Source organism: Antechinus flavipes, chromosome 2 (assembly GCF_016432865.1).
Source record: "Antechinus flavipes isolate AdamAnt ecotype Samford, QLD, Australia chromosome 2, AdamAnt_v2, whole genome shotgun sequence".
Classification (NCBI taxonomy): Eukaryota; Metazoa; Chordata; class Mammalia; order Dasyuromorphia; family Dasyuridae; genus Antechinus; species Antechinus flavipes.
In genome coordinates this window covers 251,580,482-251,594,858 of record NC_067399.1, presented here as the reverse complement: position 1 = coordinate 251,594,858, position 14,377 = coordinate 251,580,482, and the positions used below count along the sequence as shown (strand labels likewise).

Below are 14,377 nucleotides of genomic sequence, written 5' to 3'. Positions count from 1 at the left end.
CAGGATTAAGTGACTTGCCCAAGGTCACATAACAAGTGAGTATTTGACTCAGGAGACTGAGTCTCAAAGAAGTTAAATTATAGATTTTGAGCTAGAAGGAAGCCATCTAAGCCAAATACCTCATTTGATAGTTAAAGAGAATGAAATCTAGAGAGATGATGCAGTTTTTCCAAGGTCACAGTAGTAATAATTGACAGGAGTTTTGTTCGAAGCCAGGTCTTCTCATTCCAAAACCTGGGCTCTTTTCTCTTAACCAAAGGTCACACAAGTCATAATGGACAGACATTGGATTCAAACCATTGTTTTCCTCCTCTTTTCTTCTTCTCTTCCTCTTGTTTCTCCCCCTTCTCCTCCTTCTTTTGATTCTCCTGACATTATCTGCCATTTGACAATTTCCCCAACTATAAAATGGTGGTGTTGGACAAGGACTCCTTGTAGAATGTAAACTCCTTACAGGAAAGGGTTGTTTCATTTTTGTTTTTGTATCTCTAGTGTCTAGCATATAGTAGGAACTTAATTGCTTGTGAGTTGAGTGGTTGATTCTAGGTCTCTGTCTCATCCAAAAGAGCTTTGTTCCCTTTAATCCAAAACTTTGAACTTACTCTCCATAGATATACCAAGAGGATCATGGAATGTTAGCTTTTTGAGAGCCTTTAGGTAAGATTCCTACTTTTACAGAAGGTAAATTGAAACTGAGTAAGCTTGCATGATTTTTCTTATGGTCACATAGCTAGCAAATAGGATGTAGATATTCAGGTGTCTTGTAGCCCACACAGAAATAATTAACACAGTGCCAGGCACATAGTAGGCACTTAATAAATCTATTGACTATTTCCCTTTTGCTCCTTGATGTAGCTAACTGTCCATTACCATGGCCATGAGGGTAGACACTTTAAAAAGTTTGCTGTATATTCAAGATCATTCTATATTTTCTTTCTCCTCTATCCCTACCTTTCCTATTTTCCAGAATATATATTATTCTGGAAATATAATATAATATATAATATTTATATCACTAAATACTAAATATATTATAATATTTATATCAATAGTGGATTATACAGATGTCTGATTATCATTTTCTATAAGAAGTTTGTTTTTTGGTTAATCTGACTCCCCCAGGTCCCAGGCAATAGATCAGGGTAGGAGGCAGAGAAACAAGTGAAAATATGGTCTGCCTGATCAAGGGGTGGCAGATTCTGAAGGTTAAAGAAACCAGAGAGCAGGCATCAGTCTCCTGCAGTTTTTCTTGGCCAGCTAGCCAGCCAGAGGACATATCCTGGAGAGGTAATTACCTTTCTATGAATATGTGGCTAAAATTCCATTGGCCAGAGTTCCCCCGTATCTATCCTACGCACTCCCAGACCCACACAAGCGCAGAACTATCACGCACAGTTGATAAACATTGTGTGAGATCCTCATTGCTCCGGCAAACCAAACATCACCGCTCAAACTATTTGTGCTTCTGAAATAGTATCCAAGGCACTCTATCCCAGGAACAACTCCGGTCTCCAGCCATCCTTCATGTGTGACAAACGCCACTAGGTTAGCTACCAATCCCAGCAAAGCGTCCGATCTGCCTTGCCCCAATCAGATCCCCGTCTCCTCAGCCCCGTCTCTTACTCCCCTCCACGCTGCAGAGGTACTGGTGGCCCTAGAGTTTTGCTGCTTCATGAATCATTCTCCTTTCTTGCTCCAAGTCTTTGTTATACTGTTATCTATCAAGTCCCTTCTATCTGCCAAACAGGGAAACAGAGACAAGCCATATCCAACGTCCATGAATAACAAACACAGAGCTCATCCATGCATCACTGCGCTGATGGATTGGTACTTACAGTGCTCGTGGTGAATTCGGGTGGGTTGTCATTCACATCTGTCACTGTAATGATGGCTGTCGCCGTGTTGGAGAGGCCGTAGTTAAGATTTCCTTCCATATCTGTGGCCTGAACGATGACTGTGTATTGCTGAACTTTCTAGAAAGAAAAGGGGGGGGGGGGAGAGGGAAGGGGAAATCCAATCAGTCCAGTTCATTTTGTTTGTTAGTGTTGAGCTTTCACAAAGAAAAATATTCCATGGAATGGGGCTCAGGAAAGACATTTCTTGTTCATGTGGTTTGACCTAAAAGTGTAGAGATTCTTAATAAGCCTCTCCCTGATTACGTTTCCTTTCTGAAGGACAATCTCATTCATTTGGGGAGGGGAAGAGAAGGGAATATGCATTTATATAGTACCTACTATGTGCTAGCCACTGTGCTAAGCTCTTTACAAATATTATCTTATTTGATTAACTGTAGTAAGTAAGGTCAAGATAGGGGAAGCATGGTATGGTATGCTGGGTAAGAAGTGTATTCTTAATATATCATAGACCAAAGCTAGAATACCAAAAGAAGTCTGGAAACTGAGTGGTGAACACTGTAGAACTCAGATTTTGTATTCTCTTTGAAAAAGCCTCAACAACTTAGCTGATTTTTTTTTTTTTTGAGGAAATCAGCAAAGCTAGGTAGAAAATCTATAGTTATTGTCTTGGGAATTCTCTGAAAGAAATGTCCTTTTTGGTTTTTAAGCCTGTCCAAATTCAGTTCAGGTCAGAAATGTAAAAGAAAATAGAACCCTAAAACAAAAAAAAAATCTAAACCCCACAATCCCCTACCAGCTTCCAAATATCAACCTGTCCCCTTTTTCTTGCAGGTGCAAAGAGCCAAGTACAATTTCTGTTTGAAAACTTCATCCTGAAGGAGCAGTTAGCATTCAGGCACAGGTGTGATTTTTAAAAAGCAAATAAACCTTGATGAAATGAATGTATTTTATTAGGCATTGAAGAATTCTTACTTTTCCTCTCCTTCTAACCCTCACTTGGAGTACATTAAGACTAAATTTCCATCTCAGCTCAAAAGATCTAGGTTTTTCCACATACCTTTTCCAGATTAATGGTTGAAAAATGAGTCTGGTCAACCTTGAACCTTGAGCTCATAATGGACTAAAGGGCTGGATTTTTCTGTAGCACTAAAGAATTAAGGTGTCTTCTAAATAAAAGCACCTGTATACCAGTATACTTTTCCTTATCCTTTATTTTCCCAAATCATTTTTCAAAGAGAAATTTAGGATTTGGCAAAAGAGTAATTCCAAGTTGGTTCTGTCAAAGAATAGGACTCTCCTCTGCTTTGGAAATATCTCTCAGTGAATAATATTTGATCTCAAAGGAATTAGGGGAACAGGGTGCTTCCCAACCATTTAAACTCTCTAACCCCTATGAACTTGATACAGTATCATCAACACCAATAAATGTCTGAGTCCTATGTTAGGTACTGAAGAGAGAAAAACAGTAGCAGCAGAACCACAGTTTCTGCCCTCAAGAATCTTAGCATTTCTGGAGAGAGACCTGATTTATACTCTTTTCATATGCTTTATGCTCAGGACAAACTAGAGGATTCATCATTTTCTCTCTTTAAAACTTACCTTCATAATATGTAGTATGCCTGGAATGAACTTAACCACAATCTCTATCTGTTAAAGTCCTTCCTTCCCGCCTTCCTCCCTCCCTTCTCTCGTCTCTCCCTCTCTCTCTCTTCCTTCCCTCCCTCTCTTCCTTCCTTTCCTCTCTTCATCCCTCCCTCCTTTCCTTCCTCCTTCATTCCTTCCCTTTTCCCTCCCTTCCTTCCCTTGTTTCCTCCTTTCTTCCTCCCTCCCTCTCTCTCTTCCTTCTCTCCCTTCCTCTTTTCCTTCTCTCTCTCCCTCTTTTCCTTCCCTCTCTCTCTCTCTTCCTTCCCTCCCTCCCTCTTTTCTTTCTCTCCCTCCCTCTCTTCTTTCCTTCTTTCCTTCCTCTCTCCCTCCCTCCCTTCATTTTAATGGTATCTTTTGTGATATCTAGTGATAACTAGTGATTAGTGAAATCAGATATTTAGTGATATCTGGTTTTGCTTACAGTACTTTGAATCAATTCAAACAAGTCTCCTAATTTTTCTTGAAATTGCTCATATTTGATTTTTTTTCTTAAGGTGCAATAATATTTATATTCATATACCACAATTTGTTCAACTATTCCCCAAATGATGGCCACAGATATTATTTCTAGTTCTCTCTCTCTCTCTCTCTCTCTCTCTCTCTCTCTCTCTCTCTCTCTCTCTCTGTCTGTCTTTTTATTAATTTAGGTTACAAAAAGTTCTGTAATGCAGCTTAAAAAGGAAGTCACTACAGTGGATAGAGAACTTAACCTGAAGTCAAGAAGATCTGAGTTCACATCGATCCTTGGACATTCCCTAGTTATGAGATACTGGGTGAGTTAGTTAGTTAACTTTTCTCAGTCTAGTTTTCCCCTTCTGTTAAATGAGGATAATAATAAAATCAATGTCTGAAGCTTGTTGTGAGGATCATATGAAATAATATTTGTAAATTACTTTGCAAAGCTTAAAGTGCTATATAAATGCTAGTTATCATTATTTTTACCTATGAATATCTTATAATATATAAATGTATGTATAAGAATGTGCATGAATATATGTTTATATATGCATTTATACATATATACACACGCATATGTGATCTTTCTTTCTTTCTTTGACCTCCTTGGAGTATATTGTCAGTAATGATATCTCTGGGTCAACTTAAATGAATTTAAATTGATTCTTCTTGCATAATTTCTGAAAATTTGAGATTCATAGCTCCACCAAAAACACATTAGTATGCTTGTTTTTTCTGTAGTTCCATAGTACACCATTTTCTTTTTTTGGGGAGAGATATGATCTCCCTATTTTGCAGGTTAGAAGTACAGAAGTCACTCATGGGCCTAATCCCACCACTGATAAGACTGGGTCTATTTCATTTTTGACCTGGAATGGTTCATCCCTTCTTTAGGGAGTTTGGTGGCCTCCCACTACTAAGTAAGTAGTAGTTTTTTTTTTTTTTTTTTGGCAGATGAGGAATCTGAAAATGAGATTGATTAAAGGACCTGCCCTGGACTGTGCAAGTAGGAGGTATTGGAAGCAGTTTCAAGTTTTCTAGTACCATATCTATCATGTGAAGTAAGTCTCTTTTGTGGTACTCCTAAACTTTCAGTCCCAGTTTATAACAATAACCTTTCAAGATTATTTTGATGATGTAATGAGATTACATACATAAAGCACGTTGGAAACTTTAAAAATGTTGCACAAGGTGCAGCTATTCTAGTCTATTCCATTCCAAAGTGGATAGAAGTTCAAGAGATAGGTTGATTCATATGGGGTGAAGGGTCAGAGAAAGTTACATGAAAGTGGATGGGCTTTATATAGGCCTTGAATAATTGGGAGGATTTGGAAGAGTAGATAGAAGTAAAAGTGAAGAAGTCATTCTGGTAAAAATATAGGTATGAAAACATGCATGATGGGCTGAGGGAACAATGAGCAAACCAGTTACAGAGATGTTTTCTTGATTTCTCTTCTATGCAATGATTCATCAGTCCATATGAGGAAAAAGAGGTTAAATAAGAAATAATAGGGAAAGTCAGACTATAACAAGCTCTATTTACCACACTACATTTCCCAAGTTGCTTATAATCACTAAGCTTCTTCTTTTGTATCTGGATACCAAATTAGGCATTGTTCACTTGAGGTTGAGGAAGAAATACATTTTATGCTTGGATGATTTCTACTGCTTGCTCCTACAAAGTAGAACCCCAACGTCCTTATTTGATTTGATCAGTTAATGAGCTCTGGGAATTGATTATGTGGAATGAACTTTCAAAAGTGCTAGAGTAGAGAACCTCAAATTAAATAGCCATAATCAGTTCTCCATAATTGTACTGATAGAAAACTAAATGTGTAGAAGAATAAATGACTCTCCTTTTTCTTCTACTGACCTACTTTATCAATTATCCTTCTCTATATAGGCACATATGAAAAAAATAACTTGGGGCTCAAAAGGTATTATCACAGATGCAGCTATCAATGACTTTGTAACATGCAATCATTGTCTAAGGATGGTTTCTGTGTCCGAGACTTTGGGAGCACCTTAATCCCCAGTGCATAAGACTTTGCTCGGAATTCATATGGCATAGGGAAACGCAAAACAGATAGATACAGGAAATCACCCAGGTATAATGGCTCCCCAGTGTCTATTTTCTTATTTATTTATTTAATATTTCCCATAGTTACACTTAAAACAACTACTTTACATTTAAAAAAAATTTGAGTTCTAGATTCTCTCGCTTATCCCAGCCCATTTAAGAAACTGCATGTGAAATTATGCATAATATTTCCATAAAAGTCATGCACAACAATGTTTTACCGGGTTCTCCAGTTTTTCCATACTTGGCAACACACACAATACCACACTTGCATTATAAGTGCTGGTTTATTCTAGTCAGGCCTTAGTTTTCCCTGAAGATGCTTTTTATGTTGCCCAAAGATAGCCAGCATCTCATTTGAAGGACAGGCTAATGCCTTCATTAAGGATATTAGGGACTTCTGCCTTCCTGCTTTCCCAGTTCAACTGTCCTGTCTCCCTGATCAAGGTAATATCATCATGTCCCTTCTACCATATTACACTATTTCTGAGATATCTCTCAATGTTTTCCTTGGTTGTGACCCTTACCTGGCTAATCTGGCATTTTGCCACATCACATGCTAGATCCTGCTGATTTTGGGAGCACTGACTCCTGGGATCCCATTATCAGCTTTCTGGGATGCTACCCCACACTAGCTCCTCATCATGTTATACTAATTATCCTCTTAAGAGAACTCTCTAGAGGCAGGTGTCAGGTGACTAGTAGAGGAGCAGGAACCCCCCTTCCCCCCCCATAGCTCACCTAATGAATTATTCTTGCAATGAGATTAATTAACTGGAGAGATAGGAAGTGTGGCAATCAAGATTTCTGGAAAGGTTGGGGATGATGAGTATGTGGTGAAGAGCATTGCCTGAACAGAGATATAGAGAATAAGAATGATGGTCAAAGTTAAAAACTACATAAGAGACAATTAGCCAAGCAAGTATGCAAAAGCCAAAGTAAAATCAAGGCTATATTAATAAATTTCTAGATTCATAGGAACATTTACCTTATTTTGCCTGGAACTAGACCCATTACTCCATTTCTCAGCTCTCTCCTTGCCATTCCACTGAGCATATCCTCCTCACAAACCCCATTTGCCTGGCCCATTAGAAGTACTTAATAATTGCTTTTTTGATTCATCCATAATTACCCAAGAATTTTTACATTCTTTGTTTGATCTTCAATACAAGTTAATAAGAACTGGGAAGATGAATATCATTCAATATGCTATTTGAGCATCATGTGGAAACTGAGGCACAGAGAAGTTGTATAAATTACCTAAGATCGTAAAATAACTTAATGGGAGAGACAGAGAAAGAAGCCAGGTTTCCTTAATTTATAACATACTTCATTCTGCACTATCTAGAGAATGTTAACAATATCCAATAACTGATGCTGACATTAGCTAGTAAAAAAAAAAAGATACTATCTTTCCAGACAAAGAGTGAACACTACCTGCTTATTGTTAAAAATGCATTTATTTCAGCTTGGTCAGAAATAGGGAGACATAAAGAAATAGTTAAAAGGTTAAACCAGTACAGAAAGCCGTGATGTGAATTGTAGTTTGGTCTTTCCAATGTGGGCCATGGATGGGGGTGGGGGAGGTGGAGGTGGGAGGGAATTTTCAGAGGCACAGAACATCAAGACCCCAAGAAAAGTAAGATGTTCTTTTGTTTTCATCTATGGAAAGGCTAACAAGGCCCACCTCTAATTCCCAGTTCTCCTACACTCTTTCCATTTTCCTCTTTCTACTTTCTTTGCTGTCTGACCTTATCCACAGCCACTGGATCTGGAGGTCATGATTCACAGCTTTCTCCATTGAAGTGATGGAGGACTACAGGGATTGCTCACAGCACTGGTCTTACTTCTTTTCTACCAGCTGGAGACACAGAAAAATCAGGTTTGGGTTCGTGTCAACACCAATTGTTAGGCTTGTGACCTTGTCATGCAGACTTGAATGTGAACTCTCAGCATTCCAGGTAGCCTCTGGGGAAAGAGTTGTTTTATCTATGTGACACACCCACACCCATGCTGTGTGTACCAGATGTAGGCCATGTCAGCTCTCTTCCAGTTTTAGCTGACTTTGGTCTATGGATCACTCATGGCAAACTCCCTCCCCTCAAGGAAAATTTCCACAGATAAATCAGATCCTCTGAAAGAAGACCAGCATTTAACTTTGAAAACATCTTTTTCATTTTCCTTCCAATTTTTTCTTACTTTGTACAAAGTAAGATTTCCTCCTTTTAGTAGTGGTTATGAAACATCCACCATGGGGGAAGAGCTTAGACCATACATGACCCTTATTTGGTAAAGAAGACTTGTTTCAGCTGTGTCCAACTCTTTGTGACCCCATTTGGGGTATTCTTGACAAAGATACCGAAGTGGGTTGCATTTTCTTATCCAGATTATTTTATAAATGAAGAACTGAGGCAAATAAGGTTAAGTACTTGCCTAGAGTCATACAACAACTGAGTATTGGAGGCCAGATTTGAATTTAGGAATATGACTCTTGATACCAGGAGTGTTCTATTTACTGTGCTATCTGGATACCTCTCTTTCTACTATGCCATATTGTATCCCCCAACTAGTATTGATGTACTAAGTATTTATTTAGTATCTATTATTTATTTATTAAGTATTTATTAAATACCTACTATATATCTTCAGCATTATAGCAAACTAGTCAGAAATATGTTTTAAGTAGTTGGGAATTTTAGTTCCTTTCACACAAATCTTGGCAAGTGGCTTTTTTTCTTCGCTTCTGGGTAAGACTGTTCTGACAAAGGTGTGGCTTCCAGTAGGCTATGAGATAAAGCTCAGCCAGGACCTTTAAGTAAAAGTGGGCTTTAAGTAAAAAATGCACAAAAACTCAACCACAATGAATAATTTTGCTAGTGTAAAGCCCCTTTCCCTCTCTTAGTCTCTATTTCCCCATGAATCTGTAAGTTCCCAAAGTACTGGTCAAGTTTCTGTTTATTTCCCTTCCTCCCAGTGTAACTTTTCTCTTCCTCACACGCAGTCTTTTTTTAAACTGCAAATCTGTATTGGGAAGGACTTCCTTGGAAGATATACAGCTGCCTTTAATGGCAGCAGTGGCAGACTTGTTTATTGACCAAATGGAAAAGCTGGTTATTAGAAGGCAATCAGTGGGCAGGCACTGTGAGTTTCTCTTCTTTGATTAGGGAATAAATAAAGCATGGAAAGAAACAATCAAAGACATTCAATCCAAAATGTAGGAGTTAGGAATCTTAACATTTTTTCTGCCAAATATTTCAGTATTCCTAAGAGTCAACATATTCTGGCACATATGTGGAAACATTCTCATTTATATGGGAGCTGCCCATCCTGCAGACTCATTTACTTATACCCAAAGGAAGACTAGTTTTAGTAGCTTAAACTTACTACTATAGCTGTGTAAGCCTATATAAGCCAATGAACTTTTCTGGGCTCTTTTTATTTGTGAAATAAAAAGGACCAGATGATCTCTGAGGTCCCTTTCAACTTGAGATCTGTGATTTAGGAGTCTAGCTCTGCTCCTTACTAGTTATGTGACCTCAGACAAGTCATTTAAACTTTCTGAGTCTGTTTCCTCATCTGGAAAAGGACAATAATTCTTGTTTAACCTAGTGATATTGGAAGGAAAATGCTTTATAAAATTCAAAGTTCTATAGATTCACAAGTTGTTATCATTATCCGAAATGCTTAGGTCTTATTCATTTTTATTCTACTTAGCTCATGATCTGGTCCATAGGAGATCTCACCAGATATCTTATGATATGAATTAGGTCTAGAGCTCATGGTTTTCACTCCCTGATTTTTCATAAGGAAGGAAAAGATATCCAGTCACCCTTCAGTTGTAATTTAGTTCAATAATCATTTGATAAAATCCATATGATGTGTTGGAGTGCTACTAAATGTGGTGATGCAAAGACAATAACAAGAAAAATTAACAATCAAGGAGCTGACATTCTGCTAGGGGTGAATGGATGCAAAACAATAAGCGTAAAAATAAATAAAAATGAAATATACATACAATTATACAAAGTAAATTGGGGGTGAAGGAGAGAACACTAGTAACTAATAATAAGAACTAGAGAGATTAGGAAAAAATTTCTTGAAGAAAGTAGAAATTGAAATGAGCATTAAAGGAAGCTAGGGATTCTAAGTATGAATGTAAGGACAGAAAGAGCATTTCAATTAAGGTAGGAAGGGCAATTTGTGGAGAGGCAAGTAGGTAGCACATAGAATATCACACATAATGGACTACAGGATGAGATAACAAGTATTAATAGTCCAATGAAGAGTCAAAAATGGGATTAATTTTCATTTTAGAGCAAATTCTATTTTGTGAGTGTCTTCTTGCTTCCTTCTGGGAAGTAACAGACCAACTCAACACAAGAAGAAGCCGGCATTGGGAACACAAGAGAAAAGTGAATTTTTAATGAAAGGATGGTGAAAACAAAGTTCAGGGACACTGGGAGGTTATTTGGGTGATTGGAAATAAGTCTTGTCTTTAAGTACTGGCTCTGCCACTTGCTAGCTATGTTAACTTAGGCAAATCATTTAACCTTTGCTCATATTTAACAGAAGGCTTTTCAGTCTTTTTAGCCTATGTTGCAAGGTATGTAATTTGAAGACCACATATTTAGAAGATGGTAACTCTTCCTTCCTATCCTAGAAAAGCCCAGGAATGTCTGAAATGGACACTTCATTTTATTCCCCAAACCTGTGGACTTCCTCACTATTCATGGTCAGAAATCTACTGCCCTGACAACATCCCCTCTCTCAATACATCATTTAACATGTTCTAATGATTTGTAGTTAATTGGTTATCAGGTTTCTCTGCATCAGACATGCTGATTACTATGCTATCCAGGATGTAATTGGACCCCTTTGCAACAGTACTCTACCAGGCAATTATCTGAAGTTGGAGAATAAAAGGAGAAGTACTATGCTTAGTAAACTAAAAATGTTTGCCCTTTCCTTCTCCAGATTGGAGGTAAACAGGGTTAAATGACTTGTCCAGAGTCACATAGCTAGTAAATATCTGAAGCCAATTTTGAATTCAGCTCTTCCTGAATCCAGGGCCAGCATTCCATTCATGGTGTCATATAGCTCCCCCATATGTTCCCTGCATGGGTGCCTCAGTACCTTTGGTACTTCAAGATTAAGCCCAGTTTTCCCTAAGAGAGAATCTTCCCCTAGTTTGGAACATCAAGATGATGCAAAAACAAAAGATATTAATAAAGACATGATGTTGGGGATAATATGTAAGAAACCTTGAAAAATGTTGGGGAAGTTTTGAAAGGGAGAATATTAAATATGGTTCTGGAGTTGTTAGGGAACCCCTGGAGTTTATTGAATAGAAAGGTGACATGGTTAGAACTGCACTATTGGAAGATAACTTTAATAACTGAGTGGAGGATGGATTTGGGGTGGGGGGAGACTTGTGGCATGGAGACTAACTAATGGGTTCTTTCAATAATCAAAGTGTGAGATATGAGGGCTGACCCCCCCCTGTAGTGATAGTATCAGAGGAGGTAAAAGGGCATATACTAGAGATGTTATAAGGGTCAAAATGACAGCACTTGGCAACAGATTAGATATGAAGATATGAGAGAGTGAAGAATTCAGTTTGACACCTTAGTTGTAAGGTTGGTGACTAGGAGAATGTGGTGTCCTTGATAGTAATGGGGAAGCTTGGAAGGAGATAGTATATTAAATATATTAAGGTTAAGCTGATTGGAGTTCAGCTAAGAATAATTCTTTTTTTTCTTTCTGATTGGACAACACAGAATTTGCAACCAGATTACAATGAAATTAATGTAAAAGTCACATAGCAATTTTTCTTTCTTAAAATAAAATTTTATTGCTATCCTTTGTTTTCGCATCACCTAAATTTCTCCCAGAATCCTTCTACTTCCCATAGAACCATCCAATATAATAATTTTTTTTAAAAGAGGAAAAAAATCAGAAAAACTGATAAATACATTGAAAAAGTCTGAAAATATATGCAATATGTTGTGATTGTGAACTACCATTGCAGATAAGAATAATAGAAAGGTATCCTCTCACATATCTTCATCTATCTTTTTGTTTTTTGTAATTTTTCAGCATTTGTTTTTGATTATTTTGTGGTTGCTGTTCTTTTAATTTACATTATTATAAACATTGTATAACTTATTATCTTGATTCGGCTTATCTTTGTCATTTCATGTGTTCCCATGCTTCTTTGTATTTATAATATTTGTCATTTCTTACAGGACAATACTATTCCATTACTTTCATGGACCGCAACTTGTTTAGTCATCCATCTTTCAATGGGCACCTGCTTTATTTCCAGTTTCTTGCTACCACAAAAATGCTGGTTGAAATGTTTTGATATATATAGGGACTTTTTTCTTATCAATGACTTCTGTGGGGCATAAGCCTAATAATGGAATTTCTGGATCAAAGAATATAGGACCATATTACTTACTTTATTAACATAATTTCAAGTTGCTTTCCAAAATGGTTGTACTTATTCATGCCTCCCACCAGCAAAGTTTTTATTTTCCTACAATCTCTTCAACACCGAGTATTCCTACCTTTTGTCATTTTTGCCAATTTGTTGGTTGTTTTGACTTGCATTTCAAATTATTAGTGATTCAGAACATTCCTTCATATGCTTGTTAATAGTTTACAATTCTTTTAAGAATTTTTCATATGCTTTTACTGCTTAGATATTGGGGAATGACTTTTGGTCATATATACACATATGTATAAACCTATATATATATATATATATGCCCATATGTGTGTATGTATGTATACATATATGTATGTATATTTGTGTATACATTATATATATTCTCTTCAAGTAATATGAAAAATATTTATAGCAACTTTTAAAGACATAAACATATTATACATATACATATGGATATCTTATATATCTGAAAAATTTGATATAAAGATTTTTTCCTATTTCCTAGGTATATTTTGTTTATGCAGAAGCCTTTCAAATTTATGTAATCAGAATTATATATTTTATTTTTTATTATTGTCTCTAACTCTTGCTTTAGACTAAATGTGCTATTGACCTATCCATTTTCAATGGGACTTTATTCATTGGCAAAGATGAAAAAATCTTCCTTCACCAATGTTGGTACCTGCTCTTCAGCTCTTAGCCTTAAACTACCCTCTGAGTCTATTGAGAAGGGAAAGGAAGACAATAAACATTTTTTAAGCATCTACTATACCTTAAGTGCTTTATAAACATTATTTCATTTGATCCGCACAACAGTCCTGGGAAGTAGGTACTAATATTTTACAGTTTTATAATTGTTACAACTGTTTACAGTTGAAGAAACTGAGTCATGCAGAGGTTAAAATAGCTTGCCCAAGATCACACAGGTAGTCAGTGTCTGAAGCTGTAATGGAACATGGTTGTTCCTAATTCCAGGGTGCCAGCACTCTATCCATGGTATTATTTAGAGGTTAAATAATTTACTTGGGATCACCTGGTATCTTGAGTAAGAATCAGGACTCAAATTCAGCTCTTTTTAAATCCTAGTCTGGTTCTCTATTCTATCTACAACTCCAGCTACTTATCTGAATTATTTTTATTTGTACATTAATCACCAATGTTTGGTTAGCCTCTTCCCTCTTGTTTTGAAGGTAAGAAAAATAGTTTATCTTTATAAATAGTATGATTAAAAAAGTTTTTCTCTCTCATTTCTAGATAACCATAGACTCTCATATTTATTTAATCTGAAGAGAAAGAGAGAGATGCTTAGAAATGGATAGAGGAGGTCAGCTTAAATTTTAAAATCTTTTTAGGATCCCACTCCTCTCAAAAGCCACTTCTGCTGAAAAACAATGGGCTGCTGATCAAGGGAGAAGAAGTAAAGTTCAAAGAATCTTTTCTCATGTCAGTAATACCCCTGAATTGACATATTTCTTCTCTCCTGACCCTGTTGCTCCTGGCTAAGGGGCTCCTCTCCAAAGGAAGGGGTATATAGAGCTTAGCCTGACCTCTGCTTTGGAGTGAATCATAGAATCAGCAACTAGGCTGCAGTGAAATTCATTAAAAAGTGATCTGGCTATTTTCAAGTTCAAGAAGAGAGAAGAAAACCTCAAGTTCATTGTCTCTTGGGTTTTAACTTTCTCCCTAAAGCTCAACATTTAAATTTTGCAGAACATCTATCAATAATGTACACTGGGCCTCTAGATGTCCTAGAAAAACTTCTGCACTTTCACAACATATGCCTCTTCATCAAGCTGAGTCAGATGGGGAACATTAAACTTTTTCTACTGCCTTTCCAATCAGTACTGTGCTATTATTATCAACAACAAAGGGGATTTATTGAGTCCCAAT

The 14,377-nt window shown here is 36.9% G+C and overlaps 1 protein-coding gene across 1 annotated transcript in view; it reads right to left on the bottom strand.

Annotated features, from left to right (window-relative positions):
• Nucleotides 1-14,377, bottom strand: part of CDH4 (cadherin 4) — a 1,241,109-nt gene that overhangs the window by 89,358 nt on the left and 1,137,374 nt on the right. Inside the window, exon 8 of the mRNA XM_051976684.1 lies at nt 1,836-1,973. Within this exon, the coding sequence (XP_051832644.1) occupies nt 1,836-1,973 (138 nt within the window). The remainder of the gene's footprint in view (nt 1-1,835; nt 1,974-14,377) is intronic.